The sequence below is a fragment of the Dipteris shenzhenensis genome, chromosome 26 (genome assembly GCF_047967505.1).
Source record: "Dipteris shenzhenensis isolate YYH24624 ecotype China chromosome 26, Dip_SZ_1.0, whole genome shotgun sequence".
NCBI classification, from domain to species: Eukaryota; Viridiplantae; Streptophyta; class Polypodiopsida; order Gleicheniales; family Dipteridaceae; genus Dipteris; species Dipteris shenzhenensis.
This window is the reverse complement of record NC_141621.1, coordinates 42,725,900-42,744,967: the sequence shown is the minus strand read 5'-3', so window position 1 is coordinate 42,744,967 and position 19,068 is coordinate 42,725,900. Positions and strand designations below refer to the sequence as shown.

At 41.7% G+C, this 19,068-nt stretch overlaps 1 protein-coding gene across 1 annotated transcript in view; it reads left to right on the top strand.

Annotated features, from left to right (window-relative positions):
* Window positions 1-1,992: 1,992 nt before the first annotated feature.
* The window catches only part of LOC147885110 (uncharacterized), a 50,445-nt gene continuing 33,369 nt past the window's right edge, over window positions 1,993-19,068 (top strand). The window contains exons 1-3 of the mRNA XM_087397272.1: window positions 1,993-2,041; window positions 2,118-2,190; window positions 2,295-2,536. Of these exons, the coding sequence (XP_087253398.1) occupies window positions 1,993-2,041; window positions 2,118-2,190; window positions 2,295-2,536 (364 nt within the window). The remainder of the gene's footprint in view (window positions 2,042-2,117; window positions 2,191-2,294; window positions 2,537-19,068) is intronic.

The following is a 19,068-nucleotide window of genomic DNA, read 5'->3' as shown; positions in this document are numbered from 1 at the left end:
AACAAACAATGTACACAGTTCTTACCCAAGGTAGCTCTCCAGCTCAATCAAATACAACAACAGTTGCGCTCTCTCTAGAGATCCCAGCGTTTGATGCTCGGATACGTGAAAATGCCACGCATTGATGGCCATGACTGAATACCAGTGTCGCCAAGTACAGCCCCAAAACAGACAATGTTTGGCCTTGTGACTTATTGATTGTCATGCCAAATGCCAATCGAATAGGAAATTGCCGTCTCCTCGTGTCGAATGGAAGTTTAGGTTGGTCGGAATGAATGTTATCCTTCGAATAAATGTTCTATCACCAACATTGATACCAATAATGATTTCAGCTTCTAACACTTTCGTGTCAAACTATTTCCAAATACACATCCGCAAACACAGTCATAACTGAACATACAAAAATCTACAATAGACACACAAATATCCCTAAAGGGAAAAGTTTGCGGCCATGTACTATAGGGAAAAGCCTGTGCCGGCCATGTACTCCACATCCGCCACGTCCGAAAAAAATTTCTCTATGACAGAGTACTTCAAAATATCACATCCAAAAGTGCAGTTACATGTCTGAACATGCAATAGCTACATCAAAGAACTGATTGATATATCCAAATACACAGCCGCAAATAAAGTCATAACTGAACATACAAAATCTACAATAGACACACAAACATCCCTAAGGGAAAAGTCTGTGGCCATGTATTGTAGGGAAAAGCCTGCGACGGCCATTCACTCCACGTCCACCAAGTCCGCCGCATCCACCGCAGCTATGAACGTTCACAATCCTTTGGATGGACAAGTCCGTTTGGGATATTACGCTGTCATGGATTGCCGGCTCAATAATTATAGTTCTAAATTATCTTTCTATGTGATGCTGGTCCAGATACGATTGTTGGTACTCCGTTGTATTTTCGTAGCCACGGTGGACGTGGCGGACGTCACAGGCTTTTCCTTACAGTACATGGCCGCAGACTTTTCCCTTAGGGATGTTTGTGTGTCTATTGTAGATTTTGTATGTTCAGTTATGACTTTATTTGCGGCTGTGTATTTGGATATATCAATCACTTCTTTGATGTAGCTATTGCATGTTCAAACATGTGACTGCACTTTTGGATGCTCTTTGGATGTGATATTTTGAAGTACTCTGTCATAGAGAATTTTTTTTTTGGATGTGGCGGATGTGGAGTACATGGCCGCAGACTTTTCCCTTTAGGGATGTTTGTGTGTCTATTGTAGATTTTGTATGTTCAGTTATGACATTGTTTGCGGATGTGTATTTGGAAAGAGTTTCACACGAAAGTGTTAGAAGCTGAAATCATTAGTGGTACCAATGCTGGTGATAGAACATTTATTCGAAGGATAACATTCATTCCGATCAACCTTAAACTTCCATTCGACATGAGGAGATGGCAATTTCCTATCCGATTGGCATTTGGCATGACAATCAATAAGTCACAGGGCCAAACATTGTCTGTTTTGGGGCTGTACTTGGCGACACCAGTATTCAATCATGGCCAACTATACGTGGCATTTTCACATATCCGAGCATCAAACGCTGTTAAGGTTTTCATTTTGCAGAGTGCGTTTGATGCTAGGGGCGAGGAGATTTGTTATACTTCTACCACAAATGTTGTATATAAGGAAGTTTTGCAATTGGCAACATCAAGAGCCTAGGAGTATGACATTGCTCTTTCAAGCCCTCTTGAGACTTTCTTGGGTGGCAAATCTTCATTTCGGTAATCTTTGTATAGCTTTTTTTAAAGTTCTTTCAATATTCCAACTATCATAGGTCTTCGAGAATGTTGGCTATTTACAGAAATATGAAGTGAGACGTAATATTTCATGACTTTGTCCTTGATAATGTTTGGATTTCATTTTTCATTTGAGTCATGGGTTTGCAATATAGTACAGGCTATTTTCTCTTCAAAGCCTATTGTTTTTTTCAGTATATGTAGATTGACACGTGCGTTCCTTTTTTTGCAATGCGATAGGATGTCTAGACAGTTCACGTTTGTCATCGAAACAGGAGCACAGGTGCAAGGTACATAGTTGCTTGACAACCACGTTTTATGTTGACATGTTTAATAGTATAGTCACTCACTTTTAGAAAATTGCAGATCCTGTAGGCTGGGGATCTTTGGAGAGCGCGCAACTGTTGTTGGATTTGCTTGAGCTGGAGAGCTACCTTGGGTAAGAACCGTGTACATTGTTTGTTGCATTATTTTTTGTTAAAACAAAAGGTTTTTTTTTGGATTATATGTGAGTGGGAAAACATGCTATTGTTTGTCTTTTAGGACTGTTCCTGATTCAAGGTTTCTAATGAATCTCCACATCCACAATCCTTTGGATGGACGAGTCCATTTGGGATATTACGCTGTTCTGGCTTGCCAGCTTCATAGGGATGATGGACCACAGACCATCACTTTTCGCTGGCTGGGATACTTTGAATATGTGGGGACACGAATTTTCTATCGAGGGCAAAATGGGGACTACACATACACCTATGTGAGCATTGTTGACAGCCCTTTGCGTCTGAGTAAGTACTCTAAAGAATGAGTTGGGTTTTACCAACATACATGTATAAAAGTTTTATGGCTCAATAATTATATTTCCTAAATTATCTTTCTATGTGATGCTGGTCCAGATACGATTGCTGGTACTCCGTTGAATGTTTGTAGCCATGGTGTATGCGGCAGACATGGTGGACATGGAGTGAATGGCCGTTGCAAGCTTTTCTGTGCAGTACATGGCCGCAGACTTTTCCCTTAGGGATGTTTGTGTGTCTATTGTAGATTTTGTATGTTCAGTTATGACTTTATTTGTGGCTGTGTATTTGGATATATCAATCAGTTCTTTGATGTAGCTATTGCATGTTCAGACATGTGACTGCACTTTTGGATGCGATATTTTGAAGTACTCTGTCATAGAGAAATTTTTTTTGGACGTGGTGGATGTGAAGTACATGGCCGGCACAGGCTTTTCCCTATAGTACATGGCCGCAGACTTTTCCCTTTAGGGATATTTGTGTGTCTATTGTAGATTTTTGTATGTTTAGTTATGACTTTGTTTGCGGATGTGTATTTGGAAAGAGTTTCACACGAAAGTGTTAGGAGCTGAAATCATTATTGGTACCAATGCTGGTGATAAAACGTTTATTCGAAGGATAACATTCATTCTGACCAACCTTAAACTTCCATTTGACACGAGGAGACGGCAATTTCCTATCCGATTGGCATTTGGCATGACAATCAATAAGTCACAGGGCCAAACATTGTCTGTTTTGGGGCTGTACTTGGCGACACCGGTATTCAGTCATGGCCATCAATGCATGGCATTTTCACATATCCGAGCATCAAACGCTGGGATCTCTGGAGAGCGCGGAACTGTTGTTGGATTTGCTTGAGCTGGAGAGCTACCTTGGGTAAGAACCGTGTACATTGTTTGTAATATTTTGAAGTACTATGTCATAGAGATTTTTTTTGGTTAGAATATGTTGCTAGTTTCAAACATTTTAGCATCTTGAGACCCGGCGGAGCGCGTCGCTAGCCCGTAGTAGACTCGTCAGGTTACTTGGAGGCCAGCTATCTGAACGGTTTTGAGGTGCCCTTACCTGCATCGATAGAGCAACTCCAAACAGCGCCAGGACAGCGGGAGGACGAGGAACAACGAGAGCTCGAACCCGTTGGAGCTTATGGAGGCTTCCCAGGTGGAGTGCACCATTTGTAAACTTGCTTGGCCTCAAGTCTCGACGTCGAGAACGGCACTTCCGCTCCAGACGACTCGCCTATAGTGAGGGTGAGAGCGAAGGCTCAGTCCCCGTCTCAACAGCGGACCTTCTGCTTACGCTTCCTTTAGACTGCGCTTGGTATGAGGATCTCACTGAGACCCTATGGTACCCGGGAAGCTGGCGAGCCCTCCTACGTTGGTCTCCACCCCTCTAATGGTGGCGCCAGTAGAACTCCCTCGCATACCTTGTCTGATAAACAGACGGCCTCACTACTAGAACTAGAAGAGACTTATAGAAGTTCTTGAAGTTCTTGTGAAGTTACGGGTTTGCCATTACCCAGAGGCACTCTCTTTGACAGTTTTGCTTGACTTAACACATGGTATACATAGTTCGAAGGCCCAGGACGGGTTCTGCTTGCTCCTCCACACAAACGTCTCTCACTGCATGCATATGGTCTCCCCTGGAGCTCGCTAGTCTCCTCGTGCCCGAGACGGGTTCTGCGTGCCCCTCTACGTTAACGTCTCTAACTGCACGCGTACGGTTTCCCCTTGAGCTTGCTAGTCACCACGAGGAGGAGTCCTGGGCCGAACGCCTGCTACTTCTTTGGAGCTGATCTGCTGATAATACGAACTTTAATAATACACAGTGAATCGAGCTTGATAGGCACTAAACATGTTATAACGTAGGCCGAGCGACCACTGCTTCGCGATATACGACTGCCTTAGTCCTTTGTCGATTGATTGCCCTATCTTCGAATTGCAAATGATGGGTCTAAAGCTCGTCTTTGAGCCTCGGAGCATATTGTTTTAAGTCGAGCAACTCCCAAACGATGGGTTGGAGCCGAGTCGAACAGAGCATGTACTGTGGATTCGTTTTAAAGGGACAATAATGCTTGACTGGGGTACCACACAAGGATCCCCGACCAAGCATAAGTCTGCTGCAACAAGGAACCCTACAACTAGATCGAAGTAGATACGCATAAGCGGGATGACTGAACTACGGGAGGGAAGGCTCCACCTAGGCATCACACCAGACTCTACTCTAGAGCAACTAATTGCGACTTGGAACGAAGTCCTAGCCCTTATATGTGATCAAAGGGTCGAACGTGGTAACGATTGGAAGCTTTTTTTGAACTTTAATAAGGTACACAATGTGTTATTAGGGACTGGGTCGAAAACGCACTCGGAGAATACATATCCTGGCGGATGGCATGGACTGAGGGCGACCCTAAGAGAACAGCTCTGCACCTTTCAACAAACAAAGGGATATTGACAGTCAAGTCCCTTTAACAGAGACGAATGTTATCTTGTATATATTTTGATCTACACACTTCCTTGTAGTGTAATTAATGAATGTTTGCTCAGTGCCTAAACCGTTCTTTTGACGAGGCTACGCTGTACATTTTATCAGATGACATCTAAAGGTTATCGAGTGACTTACTAGTTACTAGTAATCTTGATGTTGTTTGAGTCGATATATACAGCCTAGCTGTCCCCTCTGAGATTAAATTCCTAACCACAAACTGTGATTGAATACAGCTAGGCCAAGTTTGGATTAGTACTAGACATCACCGAAACGACGCTATTATAATTTTTTACATTTCATTTGTATGCATGATAGTCAGCACCTGCGAGAGGGTCTTTTTGAATTCGGGTAGATGGAGATGGATAACAACTGTATAGGGATTACGAAGCATGTCTTCCCTCTGAAATCTAACTTATGACGGTTTCATTTTGTCTTATCTTATGAAAGTGGACAGAGTCCCACAAGGTAAGTGGGTCTGATGAAAATCAGACATGTTGATATGATGGTGAAGGGTGCTTTTGTGATGAGAACTAACGAAACACTTTGCTGAGGACTTCTAATGGGCTCATCCCTTTACTACTTTTGGTTTTTTGGAATACTACTAGTCCCATTGGTTGTTGAGACAGTAGCCCCCATGGGAACTTAAGTACAGTTTTTAGTCATGTTTTAAACTTTTTACTGCAGGGGCTGTTATGGAACCCTTTTGACATGGGCTGAACTGAGTTGACTCACATATTAGGACCTCAAGCTTATATTACTGTTAAATTACTTTATGAACAAGTATATAAAAGATTTCTGATGCTGCTATGATTTCTTTGATATTTTGGGAACGCCTCTATTAATTCTAGTAGCTCATTTGTGGTGTGTCTATTAGTGTGGAGAGAACATCTACATTTTCTTTACGACATAGTGACTGTCTTTCTCCCTACTGCACAAAGTATATAATTGGGATTGACTTGAAGGAATAGTGGAGTCCTTTTAACCTTTTGATGTCTAATAAGAAAATTGGGGGGACCAATGACTGTGTCTCGTGAGTTCCAATCCTACAAGAATGAACATAAATGACAGAAGTTTAGGGGATATATGTACAGGATACAGCTTGAGAACAAGTAAGTGGTTTGGGTTAAGCTCTCTTTAATTGCTCGTAGATACCTGCCCATCTTGAACCTATATGCTTACTGAAATAATGGGATGACAGGGTAATGTACATACTTGAACTAGCTTGGCGTGACACTTAGTACCCTTGATTGGAAATGTAAGAAAGAATGCACAGATGCTATAGGTAGTAGATAGGACAAAACACACACTGGCATTTCCATTTGGAGATAGCAGAAATCTCTAACACTAATGGAATGCTTGATGCATTGTTGATTTCAGCAATTGACAGCATGGTATCATGATCTAATCGGGTTGGGCTACACTGAGCCCCTCCCAGCCCCATCCCTGGGTTGCCAAGCAGTTCTTACCATGTTCAACAAGTCTGTAGATGACGTCATCATTGAGCTGGACTCACAAGAGCTGAGAGTTAACCCCGACTCCATGAAGTTGCTGCTGTTACAATTGTCTGTTAATGACTGGTGCTGCATCGTAGTACTTGGTAAAGGGAATGTTGATAAACTCTCTCGCTGGTGAAACAGTTGGCAGACAATCTGGACCAACTCATGGAGGAAGACAGTACTGCTTTACCGACTTTTGCTGAAAATACACCTGATACTATGCGGAACCTGTTTATTCACTCTAATCTCCCACCCCCAACAGACCCACTCTCCCCAGAATGTTTGGGACTGAAATGTTTCTCATTGCCTGAATCATCATCTAATACCCTCAGCATAGTTTTTGCGACATGGAAGGACTGTCGAAGGAAGACAAAGAGGCAATTTACTCTGACCAGTTAATGACCACTACAGTTACCCCAAAGAAAAGCTCCACAAGGACGTATACCAACCCCTTCTTCCCTTTGCGGGTCTTGGAAGCTGAACTGAGTGCCTATGATAACAAAACATGGGAGCTCCACGACATGAACCTCCTGGCTCCCCTCGCTCCAGACACTTGGCTATTCTTTGCAGACCTTGTCAGTGCAGAGAAGAATATTAAGACTGAAGCTAAAAGGGCAGCCCAAAGTTTTCAGATTGGCATTGTCCATAACTACCCACTAGCCTCTTTCTTCCCAATGTCTGCCTTTGCCATAGGGAGGTGCACTTCTCCAGTAGGTGTGTTTGGGAGATGTAAGAGCAGAATGTCTGAAACTGAGAAGAGAACACCCAAGTATCTCAATGATATCTTCAATGTGGGGCGCCCATATGTTAAGTGCAGATGTGTGGAGGGAAACATAGATTGCGGCTCAACCACTCTGGTATGACCATGCCATATGGTTTATTTCCCACAGTCTACCCTCCTTTTTTCCCAACCGACCTCTCAAAGCAGCCTTCAACTCCTTTCTCTTGTTTATGAAAACTAATGATATGGTCTTGTTCTGCAAAGCGTCTCTTAGCTGCTGCTATATGAGGGAACTAGTCCTTACTGCAGTAATAAGGAACTTGGAGAAAACCCCCAAGCACCATTATTACCCCAACCTTCCCTAGGAATTATATCTTATGGGGAGTTGATGCTCAGATGACCAGAGACCCAACCTTTGAGAGCCTTTGGACCAACCAGAAAGGCACGATTTGCTGGACGTACAGGAATGGCGAGAGGACACACCCGCAGTACCCCTTATCCACTAAGGGGCCAAAGTGGTGGCAGGCTCATCGATTGGCAACCTCCCACAGAGTGCTTAGCCCATTTTGATAGCCTGGAATCGCAGGTATGAACTACTAAAGCTTTGAGAGGGAGCAAAACAGTTTCCTGCACAAGTTCAAGGGGACATAATTTTCCAGTTCGACATTTACTATATGATGAGAAGGAATAAACACTAATAGGTATGTGCTTGTTCACAGAGATCTATCGCTTTGATGCCGCATGGAAGGTTAACACTGAAATGTATTAGGGATAACCTTAATACTGATGAGAAGGAATAAACACTAATAGGTATGTGCTTGTTCACAGAGATCTATCGCTTTGATGCCGCATGGAAGGTTAACACTGAAATGTATTAGGGATAACCTCAATACTTTCATTCATGTCTTATATGATAATCCCTTGATGGAGTTTTTCTCTATAAAAGCATGGTTCAAGGAGTTTTTTAATGAATGGAATTGTAAACCTGGTTGTGATTCAATTGACGAATTGTCTTTTGGATGGTCATTTAAGAAACCTTTGGCAGCAATACTTTGTAGACCAGAAGATACATTCAGGGACTGTTTGAATACTGTGTGCAAATGTAGAAACTTAGAGAATACCACGTTTCTACATGATAACTGGGGTCACATTATAACCCTTGACACCAATATTGTGAGGAATGAATTACTGAAAAAGGAAATAAAGAAAGGTAGGTTAGCCCTATACTTACTACTGCTAGGGTACTCAGTCTTGAACAGCCTTTTGTAATGAAGGACCTTTAAGATGCATTGAAACATTTGGTAAAAGGGAAATCTCCCAGTTGGGATGGTCTCAAAGTTGAGTTCTTCCTTGCATTCTGGAAACATATGAAGCATATGATAAATTGAGCATGGTCAACTCAACTTATGCCTCAATGTTGGAAGCATGGACTGCTTCCCCTTGTGCCTAAAAAGAAGCTTTGTGAACCTTACTGTATGGCTTACCTGTGATCTATAAATTCGTAACACAAAATGTTGGTGCAACGTCTCAAGGGAGTTTGTATGCTGGTCTACACCCACAACAGCATGGATTTGTCTTCCATAGGCATATCCTTGATAAACTCGTAACACAAAATGTTGGATGTCATAGTAGCTAGTCCTTGCTATGCATGATGGAGCTTATGGTTTTCAACCATGTGACTGACTATTATGAGATTGAAACTGCACTATGTTGTATTTTTAGAGGATGAGTTTGGGAATGTTCCTGGATTCATCTAGGTATATGCTTCTGCCGTATTAGTAGACATGCAAATCTCACCTTGTGAAGTTTTCATCCAAGTTGCGATCTGCTGGTATTGTGATAATTCATTCTATCTTAAATGGTGCGTTGCCCTATCAGCTAGATTTAGATTTAGATGCTCGTTGGGGAGAGACTAAAATGAAAATGTTTAGACTTCACAAGCAGTTGTAGCTTGAATGAAGAGATTTTGGACTACTTTTGATTAGCCTTCTCCTTTAGTGCTAGCCTTCATCATGGCTGAGTCTGCCCTTCACCTCCGGAGTGCCGACAGAAACTCAGTACGAAGACTTTGTATAAATGGATGCTCAAGTATGTGTGGGTGTGTTGTATTGTATGTGTGAGAGCATATATTTATACTATGGTCTACACCCACTATTGGGCACTAATGATGTCAGTGGGGATGTCATAGTAGCTAGTCCCTGCTATGCATGATGGAGTTTATGGTTTTCAACCTTGTGAGTGACTATCATGAGATTGAAACTGCACTATGTTGTGTTTTTAGAGGATGAGTTTGGGAATGTTCCTGGATTCATCTAGGTATATGCTTCTGCCGTATTAGCGGACATGCAAATTTCACCTTGGGAAGTTTTCGTCCACGTTGTGGTCTGCTGGTATTGTGATAATTCTTTCTATCTTAAATGGTGCATTGCCCTATCAGCTAGATTTAGATTTAGATGCTCGTTGGGGAGAGACTAAAATGAAAATGTTTAGACTTCACAAGCAGTTGTAGCTTGAATGAAGAGATTTTGGGCTACCTTTTGATTAGCCTTCTCCTTTAGTGCTAGCCTTCATCATGGCTGAGTCTGCCCTTCACCTCCGGAGTGCCGACAGAAACTCAGTACGAAGACTTTGTATAAATGGATGCTCAAGTATGTGTGGGTGTGTGGATTTGTATGTGTGAGAGCATATTTTTATACTATGGTCTACACCCACTGTTGGGCGCTGATGAGGTTAGTGGGGATGTCATAGTAGCCAGTCCCTGCTATGCATGATGGAGTTTATGGTTTTCAACCTTTTGAGTGACTATCATGAGATTGAAACTGCACATTGTTGTGTTTTTAGAGGATGAGTTTGGGAATGTTCCTGGATTCATCTAGGTATATCCTTGATAACATTGCAAATGTCTACATTGGAACCGAGTAGGGTAAGTATACTCGTCATTAGATGTTCTTCTCATGCAGATTGATATTGAGAAAGCATTTGAGTCTTTTCATTGTGACTTCATTTCTTTGACACTTGAGTGGATGGGTTTTGGCCTGACAATCTGGCTCTATTGAGGTGGTACTTCTCGTTATATTTTGTGGAGAGATGTGACCAATGCATGGACTTTGGGGCGGTCTGTACGGCATGGATACCCTCTTATTGCGTTGCTTTATGCTATAGCGACTCACACGCTTCTCTTGCAAATGGATATGCTCTTGCATCAGGGTAGTTTGCATGGTGTCCACGTACTTGATGGATCGCATTTTGTTGCCCAAGCTTATACGGATGATTGTTTTTTCTGTCTAAACATATAGTGAAGGAAAATTACAGCCTAAATGGATCCTTAAATTCACTTCATCATACATGGAAGAAATTAGAAGCGTTGTAAGGAACCGGACAAGAAGAAGACTAAATGGATTCAAGGAAACACCTTGCCGCATGGAGCTAGCAGATTTGATGATGGAGATTGAACGCCTAACAAATGGCTTGCCTATAACTACGAACAAATCATCTAACACACGAGCTTTTATATGCAAAACATTCATCTTTGGAAATGTAAGGGAGAGATTGAAAAGCCAAGACTTCACTAAGGTTACAAACCCTGCGATCCTCAACTGACTGGCTGAAGAGATCAAACACTTTGATTTACACTTGTTACTTCACTCAATATAAGTCCCATACTTGATGGAATGTAATTGTATCTTTCCTAGGAGCATCTTGATGACCTGGCAATATGTCTAGAGATAAGCTTGCACCGTCTACCCTAAGTGATCTAATTTAACCTTCGTTTTGAGAAGCTAGCCTTGCTTCTCAATGAGAGTAAAGCATCAAATATGTTTCATGTCATGTGGACTATAGCCATGAGAACTAAGCTCGAGACGTGAGGCGATTGGATGATAGGTGGGGCTACACCGAGAGAGAGAGAGAGAGAGGGGACGAAAAAATGTAATGGTAGGCCAGAAGTGAAATAAGACAAGGCCATGATGTGTTTTAACCAGTAATCATTGAAGGTATTTGTATTTTTCTTAGGAGCATGGAGCTGGCAGTATGTCTACAGATAAGCTAGCATCCTCTTTCCTAAGTGATCTAATCTAGCCTCTTTCAGAAGTTAGCCTTGCTTCTCAAGGAGAGTAAAGGATTAAGTGTGTTTCATGTCATGTGCACTATTTCATGAGAACTAAGCTCGAGAGGTGAGACGATTAAATGATAGATGGGGCTACACACACACACACACACACACACACACACACACACACAGAGCAAAATATAATGGTGGACAGAAGTGAAATAAGTCCATGATGTGGTTGGATACGAAAGCTCCAAAGTTAATTGTATCTTTCCCAGGAGCACCTTGATGAACTAAGAACCATCTTTTTTCAAAAAGGTAATGGAGGCGAGAGAGAGAGAGAGAGAGAGAGAGAGAGAGAGAGAGAGAGAGAGAGAGTATTGACGGATTTATCTCTCCATATGTTAAAGCTATATTTGCATCATTTAAGACAAGCTACATTTTTAAAATCATCCAAACCATTATGATGTTATAGTTTGTAGATAATGGAGGCGAGAGAGAGAGAGAGGGGGAAAATATAATGGTGGACAGAAGTGAATTAAGTTTGTAGATGATTATATTATTGAGACGGAAGAACTAAAAGATAATGGAGGCGATGATGTGGTTGGACCAGTAATCATTAAATGTAAGCTACATTTTTAAAATCATCCAAACCATTATGATCTTATAGTTTCTAGATGATTATATTATTGAGACGGAAGAACTAAAAGATAATAGAGGCGAGAGAGAGAGAGAGAGGGAGAGAGAGAGAGAGGGAAAATATATTGATGGACAGAAGTGAATTAAGTTAGTGTATTAGTTAGAGACAAGGCGATGATGTGGTTGGACCCTAAGTGATCTAATCAACCTCTCAAGGAGAGTAAAGGATTATGTATGTTTCATGTCATGTGCATTATAGCCATGAGAACTAACCTCCAGAGGTGAGGCGATTGGATATCAATAATCATTAAATGTAATTGTATATTTCCTAGGAGCATCTTGATGACCTGGCAATATGTCTAGAGATAAGCTTGCACCGTCTACCCTAAGTGATCTAATCTAACCTTCGTTTTGAGAAGCTAGCCTTGCTTCTCAATGAGAGTAAAGCATCAAATATGTTTCATGTCATGTGGACTATAGCCATGAGAACTAAGCTCGAGACGTGAGGCGATTGGATGATAGGTGGGGCTCCACCGAGAGAGAGAGAGAGAGAGAGAGAGAGAGAGAGAGAAAGAGAGAGAGAGAGAGGGGAGAAAGAATATAATGGTAGGGCAGAAGTGAAATAAGACAAGGCCATGATGTGGTTGGACCAGTAATCATTAAATGTCATTGTATCTTTTGTAGGAGCATCTTGATGACCTGGCAATATGTCTATAGATAAGCTTGCACCCTCTACCCTAAGTGATCTAATCTAACCTTCATTTTGAGAAGCTAGCCTTGCTTCTCAATGAGAGTAAAGCATCAAATATGTTTCATGTCATGTGGACTATAGCCATGAGAACTAAGCTTGAGACGTGAGGCGATTGGATGATAGGTGGGGCTACACCGAGAGAGAGAGAGAGAGAGAGAGAGAGAGAGAGAGGGGACGAAAAAATATAATGGTAGGCCAGAAGTGAAATAAGACAAGGCCATGATGTGTTTGGACCAGTTATCATTAAAGGTATTTGTATTTTTCTTAGGAGCATCGAGCTGGCAGTATGTCTAGAGATAAGCCAGCATCCTCTTCCCTAAGTGATCTAATCTAACCTCTTTCAGAAGTTAGCCTTGCTTCTCAAGGAGAGTAAAGGATTAAGTGTGTTTCACGTAATGTGCTTTATAGCCATGAGAACTAAGCTCGAGAGGTGAGGCGATTGGATGATAGATGGGGCTACACACACATACACACACACACACACACACACACACACACACACACACACACAGAGCAAAATATAATGGTGGACAGAAGTGAAATAAGTCCATGATGTGGTTGGATACGAAAGGTCCAAAGTTAATTGTATCTTTCCAAGGAGCACCTTGATAGCAGACAGTAAGATTGGAGTAAGATTGCTTGGTGATGATCATAGGACTAAGGTCTCAGATTTCGGGTTGGGTAGAGGAGGCTAATGCATGGCAAGGGGAGGTTAGGGGGATTTGATTTTTGAAATAGATGCTAGGGCCATGTGCCTTCCATGTCGATTTCTCCTTTTAACATGTCCTATGATTTCTACTTCCTACCACCATATCCTTGGTCACTCTAAGCAACTTACCGCCTTTGAATCGGAAAATATTTGCACGAGTGCTTGGCAAGAGCTCATTCACAAATATCTCAATCCATCCAACTTGATTCCAAATTATTTGCTGAGAGGAGATGGGATACAATCTTTGGGTATCTACCTCCTATGCCAATTGATTTTTGCTCATGTTTGTTCTATGGAATTTGTGTGATCCAATTATACAATTGAGCCAATACATACCTGAAAAGGTTTTTGTATTTTGTTATGGATGCAGCTCCAGAAATGGCTTCTACCGTTGTTCCAAATCTTGGGGAGTCGGGTTTCCATGGGCGACAAAGCCTTCGGGCAATGAAGCGAGCTGCAAGGGTGGAGGGCTCTGCAATTTCTGACATTGTGTTGTCATCTTTTCGTGAGCCAGATAGCCTTCATGTGATAAATCAAGTTTTTGAAAGGGTCGAGACTTCAACCCATGGAGCAAATCACGGTGCCAAGTTACCTTCAAAGCATTTTAAGTCTAGCCGCGAACGTCACACTGCTAATATAATGAAACGACTTAGAAGGGGGAGAGCTTCAACCCATGCAACTGAGCATTCAAGTCATTACAATCTTTTAAAGTCCATTCAAGCCATGTGCGAGAATAATAAGGATGCATGTGCCATGAACACATGATATTTGGGCTCTTTATGAGGAGAAATCCATTCAGATGGTGCTGTAGTAATAGCACAGGGCATGGTAGAATTCCCTGGAACTCTCATTGCAAGGATTTCTCAAATTGAGAATAGCGTTAAGGACTCTAATCAATGGATGCAGCAGATTTTGGGGAGAGGTGGAGAAGGGGCAGTTGTATGTGAGAATAGACTACAAGTTGATAAGCTGAAAGAACAAGTTCACCTACTGTCCACTGAGGTGTCAATGTTCAAAGTTGGTTTAAATAGGCTAACTGCTTTGATGACCAGGATGAGCCATAAACTAGAGCAGGTCGCAACCCGTGACAATTAAGAGACTCCTGAGACTTTTATGTCACTTTTTGTACTAGAATCCCAGATGCTTCTATGGGATTCATGTACTTGGGTTGCCCTTATGTTATTTGGCAAGACAAGTTTGACTCCTGAGACTTTTATGTCACTTTTTGTACTGGAATCCCAAATGCTTCTATGGGATTCATGTATTTGGGTTGCCCTTATGTTATTTGGCAAGACAAGTTTGACTCTTGAGACCTTTATGTCACTTTTTGTACTGGAATCCCAAATTTTCTATGGGATTCATGTAGTTGGGTTGCCCTTATGTTATTTGGCAAGACAAGTTTTTTGCAAATGATTATATTTACTTTTATTTGACGTATATATGGCAATGGAAGCTAATTTAATTCAATATTTGAATTGCCTATTGTTCCTTCCCATTTTCGTTTTATTTAAGATATACTCAAATATTTGTAATTTTTTTGCATCATGTATTCGCATAAATGCTGATGCAATGCTTATACTTTTCTATTTTAAAATATTCATTCATATACACATCGTTTCTTGAGATGGTCAACATTGAGTTTTTTTAGATATGTTAGCTTTGGTTTTTATGTTTCAAATGATGGTTGCACATATGGTATTGTATTTTGCTCATATGTTGAAAAAATATGAGCATTTCTCTTACCAAAGATAGTGACACACTGAAACTTGGTCATGGGACACTATGAGTTCAATGCATAGATGGTCTGCTCTCAATTTTAGATAGATGGGAAACGGATGGCTTTGCTAATTAACCTTGCTTCTTGCTTTTCTAAATTATTTTCTTCCTTAGGGCACATTGGTTGAGATCAATCAACTTTGTCATGGTTAGGGATGATGCATAAGTTATTTGATTAAGCTATTTTTCCCTTTGAGGAATAGATATTTATGTAGTTGGTTGAGTGGATACAGAAGATGGCAAGACAAATAGAAGAGAGGCTACATTCAATATGTTCTCATAGGAGAAGATTGTGCTTATGCTATACAAAGAACAAGGTCTAAAACACAAGGTGCTAGAAGCATGAGGGTGGCTGTGGAATCTATGGGTGTAGAAGTAGGAGTTTGCAGTCAACATAATCAGATACATAGATGCAGTAATGTAGCGTGCATTGTGGCTGAAAATACAATGGACCTTAATACTTCAGTAACAGTAGGTAGAGTGCATCAACATGCTTCAGTGATAGGTACACCTACTATAATGGATTCAACACGGGCGGCCTGTCGTAGTTATGCTATACAAAGAACAAGGTCGAAAACACAAGGAGTTAGAAGCGTGAGGGTGGTTGTGGAATCTATGGATGTAGAAGACGGCCTTTGCAGACAACAGGACCAAATGCATTAGCACAATAATGTAGCATGCATTGCTGAAAATACAATGGATGTCAATACTTTACCAACTGTAGATAATGAGCATGAACATGCTCTAGTAATAGGTACAACTACTCAAATGGATTCAACGCGGGCGGCCCGTCGCATTTATGCTATACAAAGAACAAGATCGAGAACACAAGTTGCTAGAAGCGTGAGGGTGGCAGTGGAATCTATGGATGTAGAAGTTGGCCTATGCAGACAACAAAATCAAATGCATGGGCACAGTAATGTAGCATGCACTACTGAAAATACAATGGACCTCCATACTTCACCAATAGTACGTAATGAGCATGAACCTGCTCCAGTAGTATGTACAACTACTCAAATGGATGCAACCAAGGATGCTACTCATTTAAGAGCCCGAAGGCGTGTTGTTCACAATAGGGCTATGATTTTGGGTGTAAGGGGGGGCCTCTCTATCTTGCATACTTTTCCGTTAAGGGAAAATGTAGAGCATCCATCTTTGTATCCACTGGTCTTCAATGCTCCTTCTCTTCATGCACTCGGATCCATGGATCATACATGCAGCTTTTGCCAGGATCAACTGTGGAAACAAGAGACGCGAATGCATATGCATCAAGTTGTGGGCAAGCACTGTTGCAAAGTTGGTCGTGTGTCATTGTTGCCATTAGAAGAACCACCAGAGATTTTCAGAGTTCTACTACACGGACATGATGCTAGAAGCAGACTGTTAAAGAAAAACATTAGGGCTTATAATAGTGCCATGGCATTTGTTTCATTGGGAGCCCATGTTGATCAAATGTTCCGTGGGAATGGGGGTATACAAAACTTTCGGGTCCATGGTAGTGTGTATCATCGGGTTGGAAATTTGTTGCCCAATGAGGCTAGGCAAGAGATGCCACGTTTTGCACAGTTGTACATGTATGACACTGATCATGAACTAGAACACCGTTTACATGGGATGCCTGGTTTGGATCCAGGCATTTTGGAGTTGTTGCAGAGGATGATGCACGAGTGCAATCCATATGCCAGTGCATTGATGGCTATTGGGCAAGTGCTAAGAACAAATCCACATACAAACCTGAGGATGGTTATTTGTGAGAGCCACTCCACCTCAAGGCAGTACTTGGCTCCTATGGCTAGCGAGGTTGCTGCAATCATGCTAGGACAAGGGGATGACTTCGATATTGGAAATCGGGACATTCAGATCGTCTTCAAAATTCTTGGTGAAGAGAGGTACTGGAGCCTTACCCAAATAAACCAGTACATTAATGAGAACAACAATACGCCACAATGGGTTTGTGCGTAGAATATCTAATTTGCACCGATCATACATGCCTCTCATGTATGTTCTTTTGTTCCCTCCGGGGGAAGATGGTTGGCAACCATATATCCCATGTAGTGATGTTCCTAACCACACACCATTGCATGAGATACATGGACAGAGTTGTGTCACCCAGAGACAATACTACGCATATCATTTGCAAGTGAGATATGATACAAATGCATGTCTTTTGCGTGGGGGTAGATTGCTGCAACAATACATGGTTGATGCCTACAATAGCATGGAAGAGTCCGGGTTGGTGTGGATACGAAACGACCAAGCTTCCCTACGCGTTGAAGTCTATCAAGGGTTGATGGACATGGTGAATGCAGCTGATGGGACACGTACTGTGCTTGGCAATGCTGCAGGGCATAGGGTGGTGTTGCCTTCTTCTTTTACGGGAGGGCCTCGGTATATGTGCTAGCTATACCAAGATGCTATGGCAATTGTTAGGAAACGGGGCAAACCTGATTTATTCATAACATTCACCTGTAATCCCAAATGGATTGAAATATCTATAGCATTGTTGCCGAGGCAAACTGCGCAAGACCATCCAGATTTGACAACCCGTGTGTTTTTCCACAAGCATAAGGACATGATGCAGTCAATTACAAAACATAATTTGTTTGCGAAGGTGGCTAGATATGTGAGTGTCATAGAGTTTCAAAAGAGAGGTCTGCCACACTCACACATATTGTTGATATTAGAAAGTGGTTTCAAACCTGTGGAGATCGGTCACTATGACCGATTAGTGTGTGCGGAGTTGCTAGATAAGGCAATGTTCCTGGAGTTCCATGATATTATTGGGCAATGTAATGTCCATGGTCCGTGTGGTGGACTAAATCCATCTGCAGCTTACATGGTTGATGGAAAATGCATTCGTCATTATCCACGTGGATTCTCGCAGACGACTGCTATTGGCAACGATGGCTATCCAGTTTACATGCATCGTGATGATGGTAGAAAGATACAAGTGAAAGGGGGTGTGATTGATAATCGTTGGATTGTGCCATTTAATCCTTTCCTCTCCGTGAAGTACAAGGCACACATAAATGTTGAAATATGCTCCACAATCAGTGCAGTTAAGTATTTGTATAAATATGTGTACAAAGGTAATGACAGAGCCATCATCAAGATGTAGCTAAATAATATAGGAGAGCAAGGGCATTTGCACAACATAGTTGACGATGGCATTGATGAGATTAGTAGTTACTTAGATGCACGTTACGTATCAGCATCAGTAGCATGTTGGTGGATTTATGAGTATGCCACGCACAATGAAAAACCCGATGTGCAAAGATTGCAGGTTCATCTTCCGATGCGCAATAATGTCGTCTTTTGAGATGATGATGATTTGCAAAATGTTGTAGGCAGGGAACAAAATCAAAAGACCACCCTCACAGAATGGTTCACTCATAATCAGTTGCAATATGACGCAAGCAACTTGCTGTATGGTGACTTGCCAGACAAGTTGGTTTGGAACAAAACCAGTAAGCGGTGGACTAGAAGGCAAAAGGGGAATACCATCGATCGGATGTACAATATTTCCCCCTCAGCTAGTGAGCTCTACTTCATGCGTATGCTTCTTAATGTGTGCACGGGATTCAAGCCCTTTGATGACCTATGTACTTTTGACAGCCAAGTGTACCCTACTTTCAAGGCAGCATGCATAGCACGGGGATTGTTTGTGGAGAGTGATGATGAATGGTTTGTGTGTATGCAAGAGGCTGTGTTTTATCAAAATAGTGCACAACTGAGACACCTATTTGTCACAATATTGGTTTTCTGTGAGCCAATGTCTCCTTGACTTTTGTGGGAAAAATTTTCCCTTGAGCTTTCGGATGATTTTTTTTATATATTGGAATCAAGTATGGGGAATTTAATTGGTCGTCGTGAACTAGCAATAAAGAAGGCTGTAT